At 35.3% G+C, this 25600-nt stretch overlaps 1 protein-coding gene across 12 annotated transcripts in view; it reads right to left on the bottom strand.

The window, feature by feature from the left end:
- The window catches only part of RYR2 (ryanodine receptor 2), a 383225-nt gene that overhangs the window by 24060 nt on the left and 333565 nt on the right, over nt 1-25600 (bottom strand). For all 12 annotated transcript variants that reach the window (XM_085055535.1, XM_085055538.1, XM_085055530.1 and 9 more), the window contains 11 exons: nt 25273-25352; nt 22559-22635; nt 21119-21192; nt 13140-13220; nt 12115-12203; nt 10537-10665; nt 9115-9219; nt 5453-5534; nt 3007-4310; nt 2561-2625; nt 593-740 (listed from right to left, as the gene is read on the bottom strand). In XM_085055535.1, the coding sequence (XP_084911661.1) occupies nt 593-740; nt 2561-2625; nt 3007-4310; nt 5453-5534; nt 9115-9219; nt 10537-10665; nt 12115-12203; nt 13140-13220; nt 21119-21192; nt 22559-22635; nt 25273-25352 (2234 nt within the window). The remainder of the gene's footprint in view (nt 1-592; nt 741-2560; nt 2626-3006; nt 4311-5452; nt 5535-9114; nt 9220-10536; nt 10666-12114; nt 12204-13139; nt 13221-21118; nt 21193-22558; nt 22636-25272; nt 25353-25600) is intronic.

The raw sequence follows: 25600 nt of genomic DNA, 5'->3' as shown, positions 1-25600 counted from the left end.
TAATAAACGCATGGATTTTAAGAAGTTCTGGCGCAAATATTATCTGATATTTTACTGAGAGACTGTCAGATGCAGTTTTATGTTTTCATTAAGTCTTATTTTCTATAGGTTTTGAAAAGCTTCACAAATATTAACTTGCTAGTTTGCAAAAAAAAAATAAAAATCTGTAACAACTTTTCTTATTTGTGTCAGGTTAAGCATTTCGTTGATTCTTTTTACAGGAGAGCTTGTAATTTCCCAGAGATGTCTCTCAGAGAAGGAGAAATCCTATGAGCTCCCTAGCTGCTGTAAAAACTCAGGAATTCTACTCCTAGAAAAATGCATGAATATTTTCCAATGATGCACATGTGTCTCTAAAGGTCTAGGCCTGGGACAATAATTGTCTTCCTAAGAATTAATATCTTGTATAGTAAGTTATTTTTGTGTTTATTTTCTCTAACATTCCCATTAAACCTTTGCTTCATGTCCTTTTTATGGACAATGGGGGATAGAAAAATGTGGTTCAGCAGATGCTGTATGTCTTTGCATTGGTAGAATACATTGGTACATGTCTCTGCCAACAGCTAAACCCATAAGCTAGAGAACATCTTACGAGAAGCTTCTGCTGGTATGCAATTATATTCTTCCAGAAAACTGATTCCTGGACTTCTGGTTCTCCATATCTGTGCGTATGCAGTTGTCTTAATTTCTGTTTCCCTTTGTCTTCCTTGGTTTTCTCTTCTTTTTCTCCATCTTCTCCTCTTAGGATACAAACGAAGACAACACAATATGTCAAATTAATAAAATTGCTAAATTAATATCACACACTGAAACAGGCTATTGCATCTTTTAATAAGACTCAAGTAGTCATGACTCATGCGTTCAGGCACATGACAAATAATCCTCTTCAGTCCAAAGTACTGGCAAGGGTGACAGTCTGGTTAAGGCTACAGATAAACTTATTGGTTTGGCACTTTGAAGTGGGAATGCCAGCTGGTAGAGGCAGGCAATCAAAAATCTGCCAACCTTGTTATCAGGGGTTATTCTTCCTAATTATGCAGCTAATACTTGCAGTGATAGAATGTCTGTAAGCTGACAGCTCTGTGTCTGCATGAGTCCCTGAATGACTAAGTGCTCCCCTCCAACCTCATGTGCTTGAACTATCTGGTTCATGGAAAGGTTGCAAAAAAGTTTTGCTCTTCTTGCACTTACAAGTCAAAGCTCAAGTTTTAAATTGTACATTTCTGCCCACCTGATGAACTCACGAATACCCAATCCAGGAGGAGATGGAAGTAAGACTGTGTCAGCATCTGGTGTGTGTTACCATGCTGTCTCGTTAGAGAAAGTTTGTGGGCTACCTTCTCCAACACATGATCTAAAGAATTGTGAATTATCTTAGAAGTTAATTTGACCTGTCAGCATGACAGATGAAAAGAAGTCCATTTGAAGCCAAACCAGACTGAGAGACAACTTCTAAGTTACATTATTAATTTCTCTGTACCTATCTACAAACAGAATAACTGATGTGCAAAGCCACTCCAATTCCTAGAAGACATGTGATAAACTTTCACTTGAAAGTTTGTCATGTTAGGAGATGCTTCAGGGCAGCTAATATTTCCAGGCACTGCACTCCTCACAGAGAATAGAGGTATTACTGCAACTCACACAGCCAAACAGAGCAATCAACAGTGAAGTGACCTTCAAAAGTCAGCAAGACTCTCGTTAACAGAGTTATACTGGCTGAGTTAGAAATCTGCTGCGCTGATTAGGAAGAAGTTTTTGTCACAGACAAGTGGCTGTCATCCCAGAAGAGCAATAATAATAAGAGTTGGAGTCTAAGGAATCCTCTTAGAATTTTGACAGTGATAAATCAGCTACAGAAACTATACACAAAAATATACATGTATCAGGAGCCATAAAATAAGGAGATGGATAGCCATGGTTTTTACTGGTTAAAATCAAGCACTATATTTTGTTTTCCAATATTTTTATTCTGCACTAATGGCATTAACATTACATTTTAAAAGGGTGTCCTAGAAGGGTTTAAATCATCATAGATCAAATCCTAACAGTTTCTCTTCATAAAGACGTGAGAGTACTCTGTAATTCATTAAAATTATTCTGGAATGTTAAGGTTTTGAAAAATGCAAATAACTCAAAACATATCATAACAAATGGAAGAGTGTAAGACAGATTCAGTGTCTACCACTGATGGACAGCAGGTCTCTGGAGCTCAGGTGCTCTTACAAAGTGTCCAAGAGATTTTCTTCTAGCCTTTAGATTTGCCAAGAAAAAAAATAATCAATCAAGCACATTCTAAAAGAAATTAAATGGACATTACAAAGGATGCTTCTGGGAAGAGGGAACTTCATAGAATCGGAGTGGTGCTTATTACATGTCATTTCCTTGCAAATGGGCAGAGGTGAGGAGCATTGTTAAAAAAAAAAAACCAACCTAACTGGAATGTGAATGGACAGAAAATTAAAGGCAAAGAAGTACAAATCAACCTGGGGTTTTTTTCAGTGAAACAAAACACTTTTTATTTTTTTTGGGTAGGATCAGATCTTAAAGTAATACATACTCAGCTTTTTCAGGTTCTGATTTTGTTTCTTCTTTCTCTTCCTTTTCCTCTTCTTTCACCTTCTCCTACAGAAAATCAGGTTTAAAACTGTGTCTAAACACTACTGTACAGTACAGAGTTAGTTAAAAAAATACCCATAATGCAGAATGTTAAGGTTATTTGTTGTTGTTAAACAACTGAAACCCGAGAAAATATAATTCAATTTATATTAATGAAGAGAGGCAATTTAACACTGAATTAAAAGCAATCCAAATCACCATGTACTTAGAGAAGGCGGTGGAAATTCAAGTTTATGACAACAGAAAGAGTAAACACAAGTAATTAGATGTGGTTCCTTTAAAAAAAAATCTGAAAACCCAGAAAAACAAAGATGCAAGTTTTATTTCAAGACTATATATATTATATGAAAGAGAGAAATATATATCAGAAATAGAAGATACAATTACCTGGATTTTTTCCTGTACCTCAGGCATTGGGGCTAAGGAGGGAGTGCTCAGTAAATCACTCAAACCAGCATTTGGATTATGAGGGATTAATTTATACTGTCCACCTTCTCGTTTCAAATCCAAGCCAAATATATCTGAGAGTAGATCACTCTCTTCTGTTATAGTCTGTAGATCTGTCAAGTCTTCTGCAGGCAATGCAGCTTCTGTTGGCTTCCTCTCCCCTTCTTCTTCTTCCCCACGCACCTCATCCTGAGTGGGATCTGGCATATTAGCCAACAGTTCAGCCACCTTGATTTTCTTGGCTCCTTCAACTAGGCTTCCTCCAAGCATCAAACTGCATATGATGCGAAAAAAGCCCCGGACAACATTACAAGCAAAATGCAGTAAGCCCATCAAAATGCTCCAATAGGAAGAAAACAAAGCCATGACCATGTCCTTCATGGTCATTTTCTTCACTTTTTTCATTTGTTTCTTTAGGCTCTTCATGCTGAGCATTTTCATAAGAGTCATTAAATTATACTTGAGAGCTACTAATGCTGATTTCATGGTCACAAGAGAGAAGAAACCCATTCTAGGATCTTCTTCCTCAGGATTATCTTTCTCATTCTCCTCTTTATTAGCTGACCTTTCATTCAGATCTGACTCTGAGATCTGGGCAGCCAGTTGCATTTCAAAGATGGTATCCTCACAGAAGTTAACAAAAAGCTCCATCTTTTCTTTCTCCCCACCTTCATTTACGACATCAAATATAAACTGTCTCTTTGACTCTTTTACCTGAGGTTTTTCCCACTGAGTCCGACTTGACTCACTTATTTCAAAATAAACTCGTTCAATGCGCTTTGCGCTGCCCATGATTTCTATACGTCCGAGGAAAGGCTGAAAGTAATTCAGCACACTCTCTGACAGCTCAAGGAAAGTTTGCAAGCGTGTATCATGGGGCATGTGTTCTGACAGGTTGGTCAGGAGAACAGCGACATTGAAACCAATGTCTTTTGCAGGCTCATGAAATCGTTTTACAAACTCCTCGTAGTCCAGAGTCTCATTCTCATCTGTTTCAGCACATGACAGCAGAAACTCAGTTTCAGACTGAGTGTAGTGCTTATGGCTTTCCATTGCCCTGTGAAAATCCCTCTTCGAAATGATCCCTTTACCATCAGGGTCATATTCTTTGAATGCATCAGAGGAAGTCAAATCTTTCAATTTTAAGAACATATCAAAAAACTTCAGAATCATCTCCACATTGTTCGACGATTCCACAAGCATATCAACCATCTGCTTTCCAATAGTTCCATTCACAACATTACCTAGATGTGATGACATGGAATTAGAGAGAATGATGTCAGCAAATGTTTTGGCAAAGAAAAGTCTATTGTAATGATTAGTGAAATAAGCAGAGTAAGAATGATAAACTAATGGGTAACACCCTCATATAAGAAAGCTAGCTATGAAATCTGAAATCTTTTACTATTAACTCTACCCTAAGACTTGGAAAAAACAGGTGACTAAGTATTTGCCATTACAGAAAGGAAGAATCAACAAGGCCTGCAGAGAGAGATCATATATTTAATATAGTACTAAAAGTGGGGTACCATATTATAAATTTCACTATAGTCCAACACAGACAGAACTACTGTCACATTATCTAGATGAGCAGCTCAGTAGGTTCCTCACTGAGCACAGCCTACAGTACTAAGAATTTACTTTGCTTCTCAATAACATTCTATGAGCAAAGCAACAGCAGTGGTAGTGCATGCTACACTGCAATCTATGCTGCATTTATAATGCAATTTACTATTTAAGCACTGTCTTCCTAGTTCTCACAAGACAATGTGGTTGGATACACGTAAGAAGCTAAAAGGAAGAAAAGATCTTTGGATCTCTATGTGTATGCCTGATTGGTCTCGTGCTAGAAGCACAAACACAATATCATAAAGTGCCTAAACTGATAGCACGAGTATTTCTTGACAATGACTACATTCTCTGGAAAATCATAATTTCAGGACTTTGAATATAGTCACTAGATGGCCAAGCCTGTTCTTTATGGCTAAGATCACTACCAAAATAAATGCAATATTTTAAGTATATAATATTAATATGTTAATTAAATTACTGACGAATGGTTTTGTCCCTAGAACTCAGGATTTCAACTTAAACAGTAAAAACCTTTTCTTCTAACTCAAAAGGTAAATAAAGTTCATGGAAACCAAGCAAACTTCTGCTAACCCTGGATTTTATACAGTTCTGGCATTCAGAATTAATACACCCTTTATCAACTACACTACCTAAATCTTCCATTCGCTTTCAGACCCTAAAGGTCTTGTCACAATTAAGATATGAAAGTTAAAAACCCGAAGGAAAATACAGCATTATTTCTCAAATTAAGAAATTCACAGAGGTAAAGACTTTGCTAGAACAACTGTGAAAGATTATTTCAAATTTTTACTACCTTCCAGCATAGACAGCAACATGACGACCATATCTTTCTGAAGATCCATTAGCTCCTTCAGTAATTCAATTTGACTGGAATCCTAAATAACAAACATAGTATAGAAATATAAATTATATATTGATTTCTTTGACATTTATTTATGTGCATGCATGTTTCACCTTGTAAAAAAAAGACTTAAAAATTAAGAAGCTAGAAGTGTGAAAAATGGTAATACAGTGAAAATATATATTTAATTGTTTAACTCCTCACAGTATATTTACACCATCTGGTTAGAAACAGTAATTTAATAAAAACAAAACTGAATGTGATAAAAAATTTAAAGCAATAACTAGGTATGTCAAGATCACAGATGATGCTTTTGTAATGTTTCCTGTCAGCTAAAATAGTGTTGCTTTTGGTGTAATCAAGCTTATAGCTATGAAAAATTGTAAAAACAGCAACAGCAGTAGCACAGAGAGCTCAAAGTATAACATGATTCAAAATGAGTGATTTCATTACAGGCCTCTGAACTTTTTTGAGGGAAAAATAAAAGTTTAAATAAAGTTTTAAAATATTTATTAATAAAGTTCCATTAGTAAATCATTAGATACACATTAAACTGATCTTTTTAGCCATCTTTTATGTCACAGGGTTTACCGAGTTTTCTCTGTTACTTGCCTGGAATCTATCTGGACAGATTTATTCAAGTAGTTAATTTCTTCTTCAGCAATCCACTGCTGCATCATGCCATTGATAAATACTCGAGCACTGCTGCACTTCAGTGATTGGTACAACAAACTCAAGGTACTTTATCCTTGTGGCAGGATGCCCTGATAAAGCTTATCTGGTTGGCCTGCAACCCAGTCAGGAGACAAAGCAGTGCAAGCTACCTGTGGAGAGCTACCCGTGGCACCAAAGTGGTATTTTTTAGTGTTGACTATGCTAAAAGGCCAGCCTGGCTTACCATCTTCAAACACACACCTGTCCCTTTGAAGTAAGAATTCACAGATAAGCTGCTGTACTGACCTAGAGGCATATGACTGCCAGCCTGCTTCTTTATGCTGTACAAATCCAGGCCACTTTCATACAGTTAGATTCTCCTACAAATTTAAATTATATGGAGTTTCTCCTGTGGATTTGGGACACCTCTCCAAGGTTACTTTCCACGGATTTAGAGAAAGAGGAAGAAGTATTCCACAAAAAGGAGTGTCAACCTCTACATAATGTTTCTGTTGCTAGCTTGCATATAGTTGCTTTAACAGAATTGCTTTCATATAGCACACTTTGAAATTTAATATTGTAGTTCACCAGTGCTTTTAGCTTTTATAATGTGTACTAAGTAATTCTGATTAAGATCTTCTGCCTGTTCATTTGTCTTAACAAACAATTCATCTTTTATAAATTTGTCTTATTTGCCATCACTAAAACTTGAAAAGCAGTGATTTAATCACACCTCTATAATTCCTTAAATTTAAACTATTAACAAAATCTGAAGCTAAGGAAGGATTTACCTTCATTTAAACCCCTTTCTGTGGAGTTTAAATACATAAAGGAGTTCTTTGTGCACTTCAGACTCAAAGAAAGGGCTTCTTTAATAAATTTTGTCTAAAGCACCCACCCCACCCTCAACAATGACAATTTGGATCTTGGACTGAAAACTGCATAATTTGGAAATATGATTTCTAATTGTTTTGTCCTGTAAGTTTTCCTTACAGATTTTTTAACTACAAAAGCTGTTTGCAACCTCAATGATCTTTGTTCACTAAGACTGAAAATTGTACTTTCTTTTTATGCCTTAGGGAGATTTTTTAAGAAGTATTACCATTATCACATTGTTTCTCCCTGGTACAAAAATAGAGAATTAAAATTTTTAAAAAATACCACAAAAGAGTGATTTAGTTTTGTTCCTATTAAAATCTTGCCTCAAATGTTCTCCAAAAGTGCTCTGCAAACTAATGATTGAAAACCAAAGTATTTAGTCTAGGCAGACAAGAATTTAGCTTCTTACAGACAAAAGCCATATGGTAACTCCTTTTAAATACACTTAGGCACACTCAACACTTTTGAAAACTGTATTTCAACACAGTCTGAAAAACTTATATTCTTGTAATAAATATAAACAAGCCAAAGAGCACATGTCTATTCTGGTATTTCCTGTTGATCCCCATAAAGGGTTTCCAAAAGCTAAAAGCTTGATCTCTAAGCAAGGGAAAAACACCTTCACTATTTATCGTGATGCATTTGGAGAGATACACTTGGAGTAGACCATGTTTCTGTCATCCCACAGAACATCACGAATAACACACACTTTGGTGGATATTGTTGTGCAAAGCTGCTGGGCTATTTTTGAAGAAGCAGGAAGAGTACCATAATTTTCCACATTTAGTTATAAAAGATGCTGTGAAGCCACTCTGGTCACAGGAAAGACTAGAAACTTGTCATTACTGTTAAAGCAAATCTTGCCAATAGCCACATCACTTTTCATAATCAGCACATAGCTACCAGGTGTTTGACTCACTGTCAGTAATTACTTAAATACTTCTTTCCAGTTTGCTTTAGTGGAACAGGAAGAAAGCACAATAGCCTTCACTGTGGGCTATCCAAATAATGACTGTTTAAAAATTCTTAATAAAGATACTTCAAAACCAGTATCTACAAGCACTTTTAAATGCACTTCAGTAGAAATTCAATGCATTTCTCTTGAAAAATAGGTTTGACTGTGATGTCATTTGTGGGAAGACTTCTAGTTAGCCAAAAAGAATGAGAAACATACCCGAAGCCCAAAGTCTACAGTGTAAGCATTCAGCCTACTTTCATCCATAAAGTTCCAAGGGCAGTGAGAAAAATAATCTGAGCAAGATTACTTTAATTTATGCAAAGAATACTTACATGGACACCTTTGGAGCCAAATAACAAAATCTAAAACCCCAGAGCCTTCAGAGCTGTATTTCTTAACAACGACTAACACTTTTACAAGCATATGACATTTTTCTCTGAAAATGTCAGATTATGTAAAAAAATTAGAATCACTGCATTCAACTAAGATGTGCACTTCTTTCTAAAAGCTAGGAAGTTGAAAAATGCACTGCTTAAGGATAGGATTCCTCGCACCTAATTTTCATACCCTAAAGAACTGGTCTGTGCCAGTCCCCTTCACTATTTCTACAGTTTATGAAATGAGCACTCACATCCAAAAGAGCTTCACCCATTACAAGGTCTGACTACTCTCTCCTAAGAGTGAAAAAGGCTTAGATGCAGACATGTTCAATAATGTTCAATGAGGGCTCAATAATGATGAGGTAGGGTTCAATGCAGGAGCCATCAATGAACATGATGAGTCCTGCATAAAAGGAAACTGCAGAAAACACAGTGAGAGAATTTTGGTACAAAAGACCATAACTGAGAGTTCTTTCTGAATAACAGTGATATGCTTGGTTTGCAGCTTGATCTAATCTGCTTTGTACCTGTGGCCAGTAATCCAATTACAAGCCTGCTATTCATACCCACTACAGTTTTGTAATTTACTCTCTCAATTTTATTGTATCCTATCACATGTCTTTTATTTTTCCTCATATTTTTCCTACTAACTGTTATTAATGACTCAAACATATTAACGTGTTTGTTTCTCATTTACAAAGATACAAGTCACTTATACAGGAAAAAGTAAAACAAAAAGATACCTGAGACAGCTTCATCTGCATGTGGGCAAACACATGAAGGAAGCCAACTACAGCATCCCACAGTCTGCTGTGTGCCAGACTTTGCTGATTCCCAGTACATGGCCCCTATTGTTCAGGCAACAAAAAAAAACAAGGAAGAAAACCAAAGTTTGTTTACAAGAAATTCAACAAAAACAGGAAGAAAGATATAAGTGCATAGCTTGGGGCTGTCCTTTAGAAACTGCTGTGAAAAATTAAGCATATCTAGAATGATGTATTTAATAATACTGACTGTAAACAATGCCTACTCCTAATAACCATTCTGCCTGCTTTAGCCAAGTGTCAATTCAGAACCCCAAAGAGTGTACCTCCTTGTAACTTTAAACAATAAATGCTAACGGAGTGCAAATCTTCAAGCTGTTTCTTCCCAGTGTAGTTCTGTAAATTAGGAATAACCTCATAGAAGGTTAATGCAAAATTCACAATAGCGATTAGAGAATCAGTCTCCCGATTTTATCCCCCCCCAGCACATTGTAGAGCACAGTGCTAAAAAATACTTAAAGACAATTCTAACTCCTGAAAAACACAAAAGGAACACAAAAGCTTTTGAAGCCTCCAAGGTTAACAAATAAAATATGTATACATTAAATATATGCACACACATGCATATGAGTTGCCTCTTCTCATTTTTCTTTAGTCCTATCACTTTTAATCCTCATGAAAAATAGCATACTGCTTTCATAATAATTGATTTCATCTAAATGAAAACAATATAATAGATGCCTAACAGTCTAATGAGATTCTCTTTAAACTGCTTATTATATGCAAAATCAAACTGTAATATTGTCAACTGATTTACATAAACAATTAATGCAGAACTAAATGACACTGACTTCCTTAGATATACTGGAAGAACTGCTATATTTTTATTTTGACTGAATTGATCTCAATCTCATTTATTGCTGAGTCCACCTCAAGTGCATCTCTACAATTCTCAAACATAAAGTGTGAATTTATTTCAAATGTAGCACTAATGCCTCTAAACAGCCTAATTCCTGAAAGAAAATACTATCTAATGTTATATTGACTAAATACCAACTATGATCTGCACTGAAATTAGTTTCTCAGTGGATTAAAAGTAATGGTTTTAAAGTGGGTAACACTGCTGCAGTCTAATCAAAACTAAAACCAAAACAAAACTACGTTACATAGATGATTATTAATAATTTTAGATTTTAATAAAATTATAAGATTGCAAAAGAGTAGTGACAGGTATACATGCGTTTTAATATTTTGCTTTCTACATAAAAATATGCACTAATGTTGAAGAATAAATGTATCTATATTATATTTCCATGTTATATCTAGCTACTTTACATCTTCATGCCTAATGTATGATAAATTTTCTTTCAAGTTTGTAAAATTCTAATGAAATTAATTTACCTGGATATATTCTGTGAGAGTATTGAAAACTTGTTTTGCAACCTGGATGGCTTTGGAAAAATTTCGTTGTCCTTGTTCATCAATAACATCCTTCCCAGAATAATACCAATAGAAATCACTAATGGATTCCTAAAGAAAAAACAGTCGTGAGAAGCACAAAGAGATTGTGTGGCCAAACTGGCTCTAACTGGATATTCATATGTATAAGAAAAAAACATCAGACAGCATTCTAGTTCTCAAAAATATTTCATTTATAAAGGCTTTAAATGAACCACCTAGTGATTCTCAAATACTACTTCAAGAATTTTAGTTTCATCTTAAGGGAATCAATAGGAAAACAAACACAAGGAAAGAAATAAACACCCCACAGCAAACCTCAAGATAAAATAAATTAAAAATTAGATGAGTTGGTATCTGCTCTTAGAAATACAACTTCCTGCATTCTGAAAAGGAGTGCTCAGTAAGGCTGCCAGACTGCACGCTGTTCATTGAACAATGTCTCTTTATACTGCGTGCTTGACACCTAGTCAATAGTGGGAGCAAATGTTGCTTTGTGTGCAGGATTCCTCTCTCCATCTTCCCCAAAGGCGAGCTTATTAAAGTTTCAACAAAGCAAGCAGTGGAATAAAAATCATCATATTGTCTCTGCAACTTCCACAAAATGCATAAAGATAGAAAGCAATGTTGATAGAAGCAGCAGTGTAAACAAAAAAAAAGAAAAAGACTTTTCAAAGCCTGGAATTCTCAGAGCAAATAAATGAATGGCCAAAGGGAACTTAATTAGATAAATAATAATAGTAAAAAAACAAACCACAACAAAATATATTATCATGCACGGTGATTTTCAGGACAATTATAGGTAAAAATTATTAACATTTATCACAAAATATGTTTTCACACCATTCATATGCTCCAATCTGGGAAAAAGTAGATTTTTTTCATTATTTTCTACCGGGTTGTTACCATGAAATGTTTTCATATTAAAATGATTTGGGAGATAAGTCAAAAGAGATTATTAAAAAGTTTTTCAATCTAGCCTTCTGCATTTGTTTTTTTCTCTTGCCTTTTTTTCTTCTCCTCAGAAAATGCGTTGTTCTTATGTTTCCCTCCATGTCAGCCCATGAGCATTCATTCACAGAGCGGCCAGTGCTCAGCCTAAACCAGTGCTCAGCCTAAACCAGAACATGGATGAACAAACAGCTGGCTGAACCTGACCCTGTGCAATACCAAATGCTTGTCACTCACAGGGCAGTTTCAGTCAACGCTGGCTCCCTGTACTCACTGCCACCCTGAGCAGAGCCTGCCTCCTGCTGCTCTCCTTGGCTAACAGAGTCCATCGCATTTCTGCATGGAAAGGCTGAAACCAAACCAGTCTTTCACATTTGTGTCACTTTTGACTCTCCCAGTACAAAGTAACAATTCTTAAAGAACTGCAACCACCAGAGAATTTCAACCTTTCTCATCAGCTTGGGCTACAGAGACCAGAATAAATATGATGAGAAATAAATGTGCTCCTCTAATAAAACTTGTATAGAACCAAATTGTTATTTTCATCTACTTAGTATATAAGTTACTTACCTGAACTCTTAATAAGTAATCCACAGTTGAAATGATAATATTAACAGTTGTGTTGTTACCAGTTTGAGTTCTCAGGTAATTCTGAAAATCTAAAAATTCAAATAAAAGTTTAATTTAAATTTAAGTGTTAAAACCATTTCTGAAAATTAATTCTGATTTAAGGTGATCTAGAAAAGTTTCTCTTAGAGGCATGGATTGGGTTTTTTCTCTCTCTTTCTTTTTTTTCTTCCTCTCAATAAACCATTGTAAGAGTGTTAATACCTTATTGCAGTAATCACATACCAGTGAACTTCTGAAGCCAGAAGCCTGTTTGCATATTTCCCCAGTAAAACTTAACTTCATCTTATTTTAATCTATTCATAACTAGAACTACATCAATAACAACGTAATTATACTTAGAATAAATTTTGTTAAGCAAAATTAAATCGTAATTACACAAATACTGATAACTAAGACCAAAAATATGTCCAAAGCCTTTTTTGTTTTGCTTTCATCCCCAAGGAATGACACAGAGAACACAGGGTAATATACTTAATGATAAAAATACACTTAAATCTGCATTTTTAATGAGTTCTTGTGTATTTAAAAGATATCCTCTTCAAGGAAGGTATTGTGTACAGTAACTTCACATACAATTCCAACTGACCTTAGTGGGAAACAGTGTGCACTAGAAAGCAGTCACATGTCAAAGGACAATAAATATAGCTTCCTGTTACATTCTTCTTTGAATCTTCCATTTCTAGAAGTTATAAACCATGTACATTTTCCTATGTAAATTTGATTTTCCTAGTAGGTTATAATCCAAAACTCATCATTTTGGAAACCATCATCTTACCTACAAAGTTAAGGCTCCTAAAAAAACTGGCAATTTAATTCCACTTAAAGATTTTCCCTTCATGTACAGTCTAGCAGCTACTCCAACTTTCATAACACTTTATGAAAGCTGCCAAACCTTCAACAATTAAGAGCTTTCATGGTCAGTTACCATCACCTTGCCTTCACTGGCTGGCAGCCTGCCCACAAACCTGAATTGTGTCCTTCACAAAGCAACTGAAGGAAGCGGAAGAGGTCACAGGTGAATTCATCATCCTGCATCACCTTTTCTCCTGCAGAAAGGCCAGATGGAAGCAGGTTATCACAGTCTGCCAAGTAACACCCCACAACCCCTGAAGAAGATCTCCATGATTAATACTAAGGAAGAGAGGAGGGGAGCGCAAATTTATAACCACCAGTCTATCTGAAGCACCTATGACTTGTGCTTGGCAGATAGTTATTTGGTCATAAAGAAAAAAAATAAATTACAAAATGTAACTTATGATTTATAAATATGGCAGCATGAGCTTGGCAACATTTTACAAATAATCCCCAATTTACATTCTTGTTTGACTTTACTGGGCATGGATGCTGTGTCACAGACAAAGGTTAGGGTTGGATCAGTTTGGCTCCCATACATCACAAAAGAAGGTACTTAAAATAAGGAACAATATTTAATCAAATGCTTGTGAAAGTCACTCCTCAAATCAACTATTAAATCTTAAAATATTCTAAAATAACCCATGAAATTTACAGCTATGTGCATCCTCAAGAACCATTTAGGCTGAAATATTGGAGGATTTAGTACCTATCTGCTGCTGGTTGGAAGTTGTCTCCTTTGACAAAATAAAGCAATAAATTTATAAAGAACTAAGAACAAATGCCAAAATGCTTTACTGAATTAGGCCCTTCAGTGCATGTTTGGTAAACAACTAATATCCAAATGAATTAAGCTCCAAACTGGTTTGGTTGCCCCCCCCACCCCCACAAACACAGGAAACAGTATACTAAAAACCCCTCAACACGTCATTATTTCAAGTACATCAATACATACAGTTAACTTTGTACAGGGACATGTGAAGAGGAGAAATAACCATTCACTCAGGAAAACAATCACAATTGAGGAAAATGTAGAACAGCTTATAAAATGACACAGGAGGACAACACCATAGGTGTTAAAACAATAAGAAAATTCCCATATAGAAACTTGGGAAAGTATTTTGAGTATGTATGCAAAGATGGAAGTCACAAAAATTTCTACTTTTTAAGAATATACATAATTTGAATATATACCAAGCACTATTTGTAAACAACAAAAGGAAGGATATAAAAATGAAACCAAAGTGTAAAAGAGTTTGGAAGAATTTTTCTTTGAGAGGAGATAATTTAGGCTCTACTAAAACAGCATCTTTAGTGGGTGAACAAGAGACCAGAAGAGTGAGTAAAGGTATTAAAATCAAAATTTATAAAAAAAAGTTTGTAGCTACATTAATTAAATCAGCAATTATTTCCATACTGTTCTATTGGTAGATAATTCTAATTATAACAACCACATTTACAGATTACTACATTATTATGATTAGATTATAACTTTATGCACTGGATTTGGCTATGATCAAGTTAATTTTCTTCATAATAGCTTGCTGGTTTGTAAACAGTATTTAGTACAGTTTGGAATTTAAATAAACATGATCAGAAGTTTAACTTTACATAAAGTCATGAGCAATTATAATTTCAAGCTAATGGATTTATCAGTCCACAGACTGTGAATTTCAAAGTGAGAAACTTCAGTATATCAGGAATAGGAAGAAAAACCATTCTGAAAACTAACATGAATATTTTAAAGTACAAAATTTCACACTTTTCTGTTGCCACCAAGACAATTTTTGGTATTAAGAGCATATATCACTAAGGTATATGTCAACATAATTTCTTGTAACACAGGGAAAGATATTTTTCCTCCTGACTAGACATGAATGTAGGGCAGTCACAGTACCCAATTCTCCAAGAACGAGTCAAATAATATAAAAGACTGAAAACCCTTTCAAAAACCCTAATTAAACAATTAAAAACCAATGACTGTTTCTGTCAGTCCTGAATAAGGTATGCATGCAATATATGCCCAAGAAGGCAAAAGGAGGTGGCTGCGCACGTAAAAGTGTATTATTCAACACTACATGCAGGTTCAGCCCTGCAAGGTAGTTTCATATGCTGCTGGCCAAAGGCCACAGTACAGAATTTTTCTCAGGATTAATTGCTTTCTTCTTTTCAATTTAACTGAACTCCTGTCATGCTTAAAGCTACATATGGAGGCACATGCGTTGTTGAACTAGATGCAAAAATAAGGATAACAGGAAGCCAAAGATTTGGTGAAGCCTGTATCACACATGTAATATATGTAACTTGACTGCTGAGATGGCAGTGATTTCAGAAAGAACTTCACCAGGAAACTTGCTTGGAAAAATCAAGCCTGTGAAAGGCCTAACCATCAATTTCTTGCATATTAAGGCATCAATGAATCAAAGCCATTTGTATGAATAAGATTACAGAGCAAGTTACAGTTTAATATTTTTGACCTCTATTTTTCTTGCCTTCTTAAGATGTAAGATATTCCAGAACCAGAAGGAAAACAGGTCTCAAGTCAAAATGTTTTACAGAGCCTGGCTCTTAGTACGCTTACTGGAGTTCAGGAATTTTTACTAAATAAATTCCACTTTTAACACTGGAAGGGCATGTAAGGTTCTTTTAATTAGCTCTACTGTAAGTAAATCACAACATGAACACAAGTTATTGCAAAATTCTTCAAAATCAGATGGTGTTTAGGTACATCATTGTACAAAAGCTGAAAGGGCTGTTCCTTTTAGCAATATTTTTATATATTTCCAAACAAAGCAACAAAACCCTGTTTCAAACCATCTGACTACACTAAGATTTACAATATCCTGTTTTTCAATTTTTACACCTGATCAAAATCAGACCAGAACAAACATTGGTATTGACAGGAATTTTAATTTTCAGATTTCAGTTACTGACTGCAAGTGGTGCCTCACTGGCAACTAGAGAAGAGAAGTGGAGATCCATTTCTTTCTCTAAAATCCGTGAGAGCAACCTTTGCTGCTGTGCACACAAATTCATGCCAGCTCACACAAAGATTTTGAAAGATAGTGTACTTACAAACATACACACTACATATCGTATGATTTAGGTTGTTACTATTAAATATTCTTTAATTTCCGTTGGTATGAGACATATTCTGGCCAATATTTGCTTACATGTTAAAATGCTGCCATTGCTCATGCTGTATGTAAATGATATGGGTGTACACACAAATGCTTTAAGCCTGTAGCTTTTGCAAAACTGGCAGTTTGTGTTTGTGATATACAGGAACAGAGGAATCGTATAGGAAATGAAAATAAAATCCAATGAAAAATTAAATACATGGGGCTTTTTCATTGAAAGTGCATGTGTCAAAGTTCAGTAATTCTCTCCCTGTTTCTCAATTTTATTTTTTAAATCCTCAGTGGAAAAGATCTGACTTCTATTGCTACTCAGAAACAAGGGTTTGATAGTACATATTACAGAAATATAAAAATACTTGCAGCTTTCAAAAGGAAACAGGGCTCCTTTTTGATGACTGTTAAGAAAGAGCAAATCTCTCCCATGATAAAACAAGTGAATTTATTCTTATCACAAGGTCCAGACAGTATTGGGTGGGATCGTGAGTGCTGCATGCCTTTGACTTCTCAGCAATCTAATTCAAGTATTAAATGCACTTGTTTTGTCACTGAGTGAAATTCTCTGAAGTTATTCAAGTTCCCTTTTAAATGCAAAAAACTGATTCAAATCCAGTTTTAACAAGGTGTAAAAAAACCTCTCCAATGTAAGCTACAGTGGATCACACAGAATTTAAGGATCCACTTTAAGTGTGACTAGGTTGGTGAAGGCCAAAAGCATATTGATTGAGTCCACATTATGAATGGCTGAAAATAGCCCTGTTGTGAACCCACAGTACAGCTAGTTATTATATCACATGTGTACTACTCTCACTCAGACTGGTAAAAGTCCTTTAAGAGCTACTGTCAGATCAAATCTCACTCTGAAATTTTATTTTATTAAAATATGCCTTCTGTGAACTTACAGAGAAATTCATGAAACAATATTAAAAGACTGAAAATTAAAACAGAGCTTTCCTGAAAAAGGGAGAAAAAAGTAAAATAATCTAAGTGTAAACGTAACATCTTAAATTTTGTACTTCATATGATAAGTAAAACATGTTTCTCCAAAGGAGAAAAACATTGCACTTTCAAGATTTTTGTGACTCACAGTGAAATGGCAAGAAGTATGAGTGTTAAATGAAAAAGCTACTGCAAAATAGTAAGTATCTTTACATGTCTATGATTTTGAACCCCCCTTTTTGGAAAAGGAAACAGAACAATCAAAACAGAATACATACAGAAGAAACAACATTGAGTACGCCACAAAAACAAGTAAGAAACACATTTGCTAAAGAACCATCAATGTTGTTACCAGTGGGGGTTCCAGGGTTTGGAAAGGGAAGGTAGTACCAGTCAGAGGAATATCAGGACAAGGCACTTACGAAGTGGACAGCACAAAGAAACAACTGGAATAGAGCAATAAATTTCACATCCATGTTGACTCAATACAGGGCTTTCTATCTATTGCTAAGGTTGACATGGGACCAGAAAAAAACACTGCACATTGACTTTATTCCCGTAAGTTTCAACAGTTTTTCTTTGACTTCAGGAATAATAGTTTCAGGCTTATAGGTTGCAAACTCAGTGACAATTACTCATGAATGTGCTTCTGCAGCCAATTCACATGACATGAGAAACAGGCTAAAATACACATTTTACATCCCATCACTTCCTTGGGAATCCACAAAATTATCTTTAATTGCAGAGTAATTAATTACTCTAAAACTAAGCATCTTTCTCAAAAAAAAAAAAACCAAAAAAAAGCAACATGGGAGAAAATCTTTCTCATCTTTGCTACTTCCTTTGTAGTATTTACATATGATTATTCAGAGGATTGCAGACGTAAGAGCTCAGATATCCTATAAAATCTAGGATACTTTGAAACTGTTCACTACAGGAGTTTACCCACAGACACACTGGCTTGGCTTTCATAATGCTGTCAGGTATTAATACTAGTACTTGTAGAGCTCTTACATAAACTGCTTTTCAATGAATGGAAAAAGGTGTGCTTCATAATATAAAAAGAGTATTATTATTTGATGTAGTATATTATCAACAATAAGGTAACCTTGAAAAGGAAAATTACAGCCATTTTTTGTCTGGATTTGCTTTTTCTATTGTCTTGAATTCTCAGTATCTAGATATAAATATGTAAGAAAATATGGTGTTAGCAAATATTCTTTTGTGCCAAGAAATCTTTGACACAATGATTACTGTATCTTGACACTGCTGCCACTCAGTAGCAAAGAAAACAAACAAAAAAATTATCCTAATCACTGTGTAGAATTTTGTTAATCTGCCAAATAGAAAATTTCCACTGAGAAAACAAATAAAACACCAGATCATCCGCCTCCCCAGCATTTGGCTAATGAAAAGACATCTGCTGTGTTTGAGTTTATTGTTTCTGCTGACTTGTATGCACATTTTGTATTTTAAATTTACTTTTCACATGGTGACATGAACACCTCACGGCAACTGCCCCTACAAAGGTCTTCCTCGAAGTAAGGAACCTTTGAGGTGTAGCAACTATAACACATCAAGCAACTTTCAGAATAAGAAAGAATCACTTGAAAACAGGACAGATTTCCCCAAATTAGCCACACATCACCTCTTTCTTGTATCAACTCCTGACTGCATTAGATAAACCTAGCCAGTGGCAAGTCCTCTCCTTGCTAACCACCCTCAAATCCTCACTGGATCCACCACTGATTTCCTGTGCTTACACAAATCAATGCAGCAATAAAGCCACATTCAATACACAACAAAAAGGCTACAGGAGGACTATAGCACAAGGCTTTGTGTATGTATATTTTATTATTTTTCCTTTTAACATTCATCCACCACAAATACTGGGCTCACTAAAATGAAAAAAAAATTAAAAAGAACAGGAAAGAAAAGTATAAAAAAGCTTGTTGCTCTTACATCTACTGTGTCAGTCACTGTGCAAATCCTGAGAAAGAGAGGAAGAGCAAACTGGGGAGATTTCACATGTAAACCAAGAATTTAAGAATGAACAACTGTAATAATAATAAGAAAATCACACTAGTTTAGCAATCTTAACAGGAACAAAAAATCTAATGATATTCAGGAGCTCTACAGTGCTGACACAAAGCGAAGAGCAGAGAAAATAAGGAATAAATAAGGAATAGGCAGTCGTTTTCAATAATTACCACGCTCATGAGTGATGACTGAGGAAGGGAGGACAGGACAATTAGTTCAAAGAAAAAGAAACAGGGAAAAGAAAAAAAAGGTGAGAATTTGTTTAGCAAATACAAAGTATAGTTTGTATTGGTTTTGCCAAAATTAGTTCTGTACTAAAAGAGAAAGATCAAATAAAGAGAAAATGAAAAAAAGTCCCTCATATGAGGAAGCACAAAAACACTCTTATCATTAGTAGAGTCAATTATGCAGCATTTTAAGATTTATTTATACCTGCATGCAAGATAATTCATTTCTAGAAACAGAGACAGCAGTCAAAAGAATAATGAGCCAATATCTTGAAAGTCCCTTTCAAAATCCATTATGAGTAAGTTTAGTAATGTAATAGTAGAAACATTGTCCAAAGGAACAAAACATGGTGCAGAATAATCTTCAGTAAAACATGGGAGTAATGGCCAAAATTTATATGCCAGATTGCTGCACCAGTGCTCAATTCACAATCTTGTAACTGAATTTTATCTGTATGGGTTCACTTTTTTGTTTACTCATATAAATCTAGAAAGATTTAATCTGCAATTTAATCTGTGGGAGCACTTTTGGAGAAGCAGAATTTTTGACTGGCCTTGAAGTCATTCAAATAAATGTTAAAGAAAAAACATTATTTAAGCAGTTGAATATTAAAGAAATAGGCCGCATAAAAGACCTACAGGCACAAAAGACAATGATATATGCAGTGTTGCTGGTATGAATTATGATCCCTCAAATGCAATAGGGATTATACAGTCAAGCTTTTTTACCTTGTTTTTAAGATAAAAACACATTAAAAGGTTAGGTCACTGTAGGATTTAAACATAAAAATTCACTGTAAAAAATTTTGAAAATAGGGGAAGAAAATGTGCTTTGGTAGCTCTATTAAGTATATAAGAATGAACTTAATGGTTCCAGACAATTACAGTAAGAGTAGCAGAACTTACTGTCAAACAGAAGAAAGAAACTGACAGTGAACTTGACAACACCAAGGGTGAACAGCCAAATTGGTTCAAAGTCAAAAGTAGAGGGAAAATTTTGCAATATTTCCCCAAAGACAAACAGAAAAAAGTTACTTCAAAGAAAAAGCTTTCCCAGACCTTTTTCCTCCCAGCAGACAGATTTCCCTCCATCTCTTATATTTAACTTATGGCTTAAGTAAATTGTGTCATTTTCAGTCTAAGAAATCAGGTGGGAACTTTTAATTTTATTTTGTGCTAAAACTGGTTGGGAATTTCTGAAATATTTTACGTGCATAAACACTGCTGTTTATAACTAGGATATGTTTTCAATTTTACATGTAATGTCTTCACTTCTGCAGAATGATGAGAAAGAGTCCCCTGAGACCATTCTGAAATTCAACACATGCTAATGATTTACTGTTGACAAGGATGGGCTTAGGTATGCCAATCATATACAAACCACTTTTAGGAATCCTGTTCTAGCTTCAGCCTCTAAATATATATTTATAGGGTTCATAGAATCAGAAAATATCCAGAGTTGGAAGAGATCCACAAGTGTCTCCAAATTCTAAATGCTGGCCCTGCACAGTATACCCCAAAATCCCCCCATGTGCCTGAGAGTGCTGTCCAAACACTGCTTGAGCTCTGTCAGAGTGGTGCTGTGACTACTTCCCAGGGGAATCTGTTCCAGTGCTCAATCACCCTCTGGGTGAAGAACCTGCTCTTTATACCTAACCTAAACCTCCTTGGGTTCTTTAAAATTCAGCTTGCTTCTGCAAAGTGTGAAAGAGAAATGTTCATGGATAACTTCTGTTGAATCAATAGTACCTGATCCCTCTTCAGTCACCATGCCAAGGCCTTCTGCTTTGTTCTGACGTTCAAACGCATTTAGGTCAAGAACACTGCAGCGAGAAAAGTTACATTTGTCCTGTGATTAATTAAATATACGCAATATTTAATTTTGTGAAAGTTGAAAAGGATCTGTGATGTCATTTAAGTTTACAATCATACTAGAGTCAAGTAGATACATCTCACTGACTTGATAGATGTGTCTGTTGACAGATTACAAAACAACTCAACAGGCTTAACCTACTTTTGCCCTGAAACTGACCCCAGAATTCAGCTCTTTATGACTGACCAAAAAAAGGGGAATGTATGCATTTACGATATACATACTCATTTTTTAGATGTTACAAAGAAGCCAAGTTATTGACTACTTTTGTACTATAGACCAGTTCATGCCAAGCAGCAAGGTCCATTAAGAAACTGTAATTATTAGTTCCACTTAGTGTATCTGTCCCTCCAGATTCTGAAAAACTGAAGCTGTCAAAAGGGAATATATATTCTACTAACCAGATTTAAGGAACATATACCTTACATATTTCATTTGTGAACTGTGAAGCTCTGCCTTTCAAGGGCTTTGTGTGTCAGCTGGCCAGGGACAATTTTTGTTCATAAGTGAAAATGGTTATGAAAGTCAGATGAACACAGAACTACAACAGCACCTCTGCTGGCAAGAAACCTCACTAATTTCAAAATGAAACTTGGCCACAGACAGCATTAAGACAAAAGAACATAACATGGTACCCTGGACATAACAAGAAGACTGGATTACCTGATCCAGGAAGCCCTTTTAGTCCTATGTTTTATGTTTATTAATATGTTTATGTTTATTGAGATGTTTTATGTTTATTAATTAATAATTATTTATTGATACGGTTAATTCTTAGGAATATAAAACATTTAAAGACATTTTTTATATATGAAATCAACATAAATTGTAAATAAGCATGAATGGACAAAAAAGTCATAGTATCACCACAGTTTATGAAAACATGCTATTCCATTCCTTTTTCTGATGTCTAAAAAGTCCTATGAATCCTTTTAACAAAGCTGGGTTTTCCCAAAATCTTTATGATTACTTAAGATTGATAATTAATCTGATCTCTGCAGGATTACTAGATACCTGCAGAGTAAAGAATTTGCTTCTGAGGAATGCTCTTAACTCTGGAGTTGTTTTCTGCCAGCTCTCAGGTTGACACAAATTTCATAAACATTTTCAAAAAGAGCTCTCATACAGAGCTAGATCCATATCACAAAGATTTTCACACCATGAGCACCACCCTGTCCTTTACCCCGAATCTGGCACACGACAATCCTCAAGTGCTGCTTGCAAAAACTGCATGGAGGATCTTTCCAGAACTATAAATCCCATGGAATAAAATATAAATGCAAAATAATACATTTTTCAAGTCGATACTTTCTTACCTACAGGACTGCATAAGGCCAGCAAGGCTCTGAAAGAACCCCACATCCTTTTTATCCTTGAGGTAGTCAAGCATTTTCTGCAGCAAACACAAATTTACACAGAGAATTAATATCAATATTCTGTGTTTATCTAGGTAATTTAAGATTATATGGATTCTATTCTGTTAGTGATGTTGGTGTTTGGAATACCTCTAATATTTAAAAATTAGATAAGAGTCTTGCAGAGAAAAATCCAGATATCAAAACCAAAAAGAACATTTAATGCTCGTGTATTTTATAGAAAAGGTCATCCATTTTGGATACACCTTCCTAAAGCATGGAAAATAAAGACAGTAACAAAAGTCAACAGAACTAGAAGAATTTAGTACTTAATGTAAATGCAATCTTGCCACTACCAGGCTGAAAATTTGTACTAACACTACTGTTTCCGCACCAGACTGGGCTTTTCAAAACCTCCATTTGTTTTGAATTATTTTAGGTACAAAAGCCAGCAAGTAGTAATTTGAGTGTATTTTTAAATTTGTTTTTGCTTTCTTATAGTGTGTAATAACTATCTGAAAACAGATGGCAATAACAAGAGTTTATTCAGTGGAGTGAACTCTGATTGCAGAACACAATGTCTTGTTGAGTAAAGATACAGGATGATACCAGAGTCCTCAGTTGGGAGGAAAAGCCACAATGCTTAAAGGTCAACCTTAGCAGGAAAGTTACAAGAATTCATGTTGTGAATGAAGTAAAACAGGTTTTGAAAATAGCAAAAATAATAGGAAAAGTGGATAATAAGTAACCTCCAAAATGGAGATCAAATAAGCAGAAAGTGCTCACAAAACATAGCAGTGTAAACCCAAGTGATTCAGGGTAAAATAGAAATTATTAATTTAAAAGAACTAGAAGTTGGATAATAATAATAATATTCTTGAACTGATTTAGAGAGCCAGAGATTGGATAATGATTTACTAGGATATGCCTGCTGTAAACCATTTATTACTCCCTTAATGAACTTGTGCCTACCTGGTATCAGGGAGGATGGAGAGAAGAGAGCCAAATAATTGAGAGAAACCACCAAGTGTAACCAAGCATCCCGCCCTTGGACCCCAGAACTGGTACAAGCTGGCTCTCAGGCTTGGACTAGGACCAAGAATCAAGGGAGCATGTGCAAGGGAACAGGGTGAACAGCTCATCGTAAGACCGTTGATTACGCCGTCATCCATCATTTGGGACCCCTGCCCACAATTAATCTGAGACACTGCGCTTGCACGGGCAGATTTAAATGAACTTTGAACTCATTATAATATGAAGCGGGGATAGGTATTGAATATGCAGAGGGGCTTTGTCTAACTTTATGCATATGTAATCTGCAACCTAATATAAACCTAGTGAAGTGCTGCTGACGGTGTGCATGCCTTTGGAGGGGCTACCCCCCATGCAGCCCAGCTGGAATAAACACATACCTACTTCATAACTTTCTGATTTGTGGAGTCATTCCGTGCTTCACAAGTAGACCCAAGATTACAGAAAAATACCCCAATCAACAACATTATACCAATCAAAGCAAAGAACTCCAAAGGAGGATGATGATACTGACTTTTCAAAACCACTGCTGTAACTCTCCCCCCACCCACATCATTCTTCCCAAGGAAGACTGAAGAGTTGATCTTAAGACCTAAAGGAAAATTGGAAAGTTGAGCATAGCACCAGAGAAAACAGATAGAAATGAGGCAACTGAAAAAAAATAGAATTTTAACTGTATTACTGATCATTTTATAAGTATGTAATTTAGACTAGCAGCATTTGTATCAACGTAACAATACCAATAAGTGTTTCCTGCATTTTGATTCATTTCAACTTTAACAAATAATTTTTAAAAATAGATTGTAGGATTACACATTCAAATTATATTATTATGTACAAATTTTCATGATTTTCCCAACTTATGACATTACAGACAAGTGGCAGTGGTTCAAGCAGATAGTTTCTGCACAACTTGTAGTCTTTCAGGTCAATTCCTGGTAATGGCAGCTCCTGAAAATAATATTATTTTGGTTGCATTCAGATGCTTCACTTGGGACCTTAATTGTTCCCAGTTGTCTGTATGTTTCAAATTGCCATTAACAATACTTTGTTAATGGCAGGTATAAACCCTTCTCAACTCAGGAATCCTCAGCTAGTTCAGAACACTGAATGTACCCTGTATCAGTCTCTTCTCTTCAGCCTTGCAGAATTCTTTTAATATATCAGACTTGTCCACTGATCACCAAATTGTCTTATGGTAGATTAGTTAATCAGGCTTGAGTTCTCTGCTTTTATCAACAAGACTCTGCATTGCATAAGCTAAGGACTTCTGAAGTCTTGTTTCTATCATTCTTTTTGGTGAAGACTGGCATCAGCAATTTTGCTCTACAGGCTACAGGACAATGGCAATCTGCCAAGAAAGCCCCACCTCTCAAAAAATTCCTGTAGAAATCAATGATATCATAAAATTTCCCCCTTGCGCCTGAAATGCAAAATGAATTTTTTTTTTAGCCTTGTAAATATATAAGGAACACCCACCAAACAAGGTGCTTTTGTATATTGTTCTATTCTGGGAATGAGAGTAAGAGGATTGACAGTGTGTGACAAATAGTCAGACTATGTAATGCACTGCTACAGTAGTAATGACCATGGTTTAAAGATCTATACTGACTAGAACGCATGGAAAGAAACTGGTACCTTACCTGTTGAACAGTAGAATTTCCTCCATTTAAGATGGCAATTCCTAGCTTTAGGGTAGCTGCAACCATTGGCCCCATCTCACCTTGAAAAATATTTTAAAATATATTTTTGGATCATATGTAAAATTAAGAATTTTTTATTAATTCATCCATTCAATGACTTGCAAAACCAACCTATTTTCCTTCATGATCTCCAGTGTGACAGTATCTTCGAAAGTACCGATAGACATAGCGTAATGTATACACAATACACAGAAGCAGCAAGATATAAGGCAGGAAGAACTGAGTTCAATGAATATAAATGATGTTTCAATTGCTACAGCATCCAAAA

The sequence above is a fragment of the Lichenostomus cassidix genome, chromosome 3 (genome assembly GCF_008360975.1).
Source record: "Lichenostomus cassidix isolate B80296 chromosome 3, HeHo_3.0, whole genome shotgun sequence".
In the NCBI taxonomy this organism is placed as follows: Eukaryota; Metazoa; Chordata; class Aves; order Passeriformes; family Meliphagidae; genus Lichenostomus; species Lichenostomus cassidix.
The sequence above is the reverse complement of the archived record's forward strand: the minus strand, read 5'-3'. Positions and strand labels throughout refer to the sequence as shown.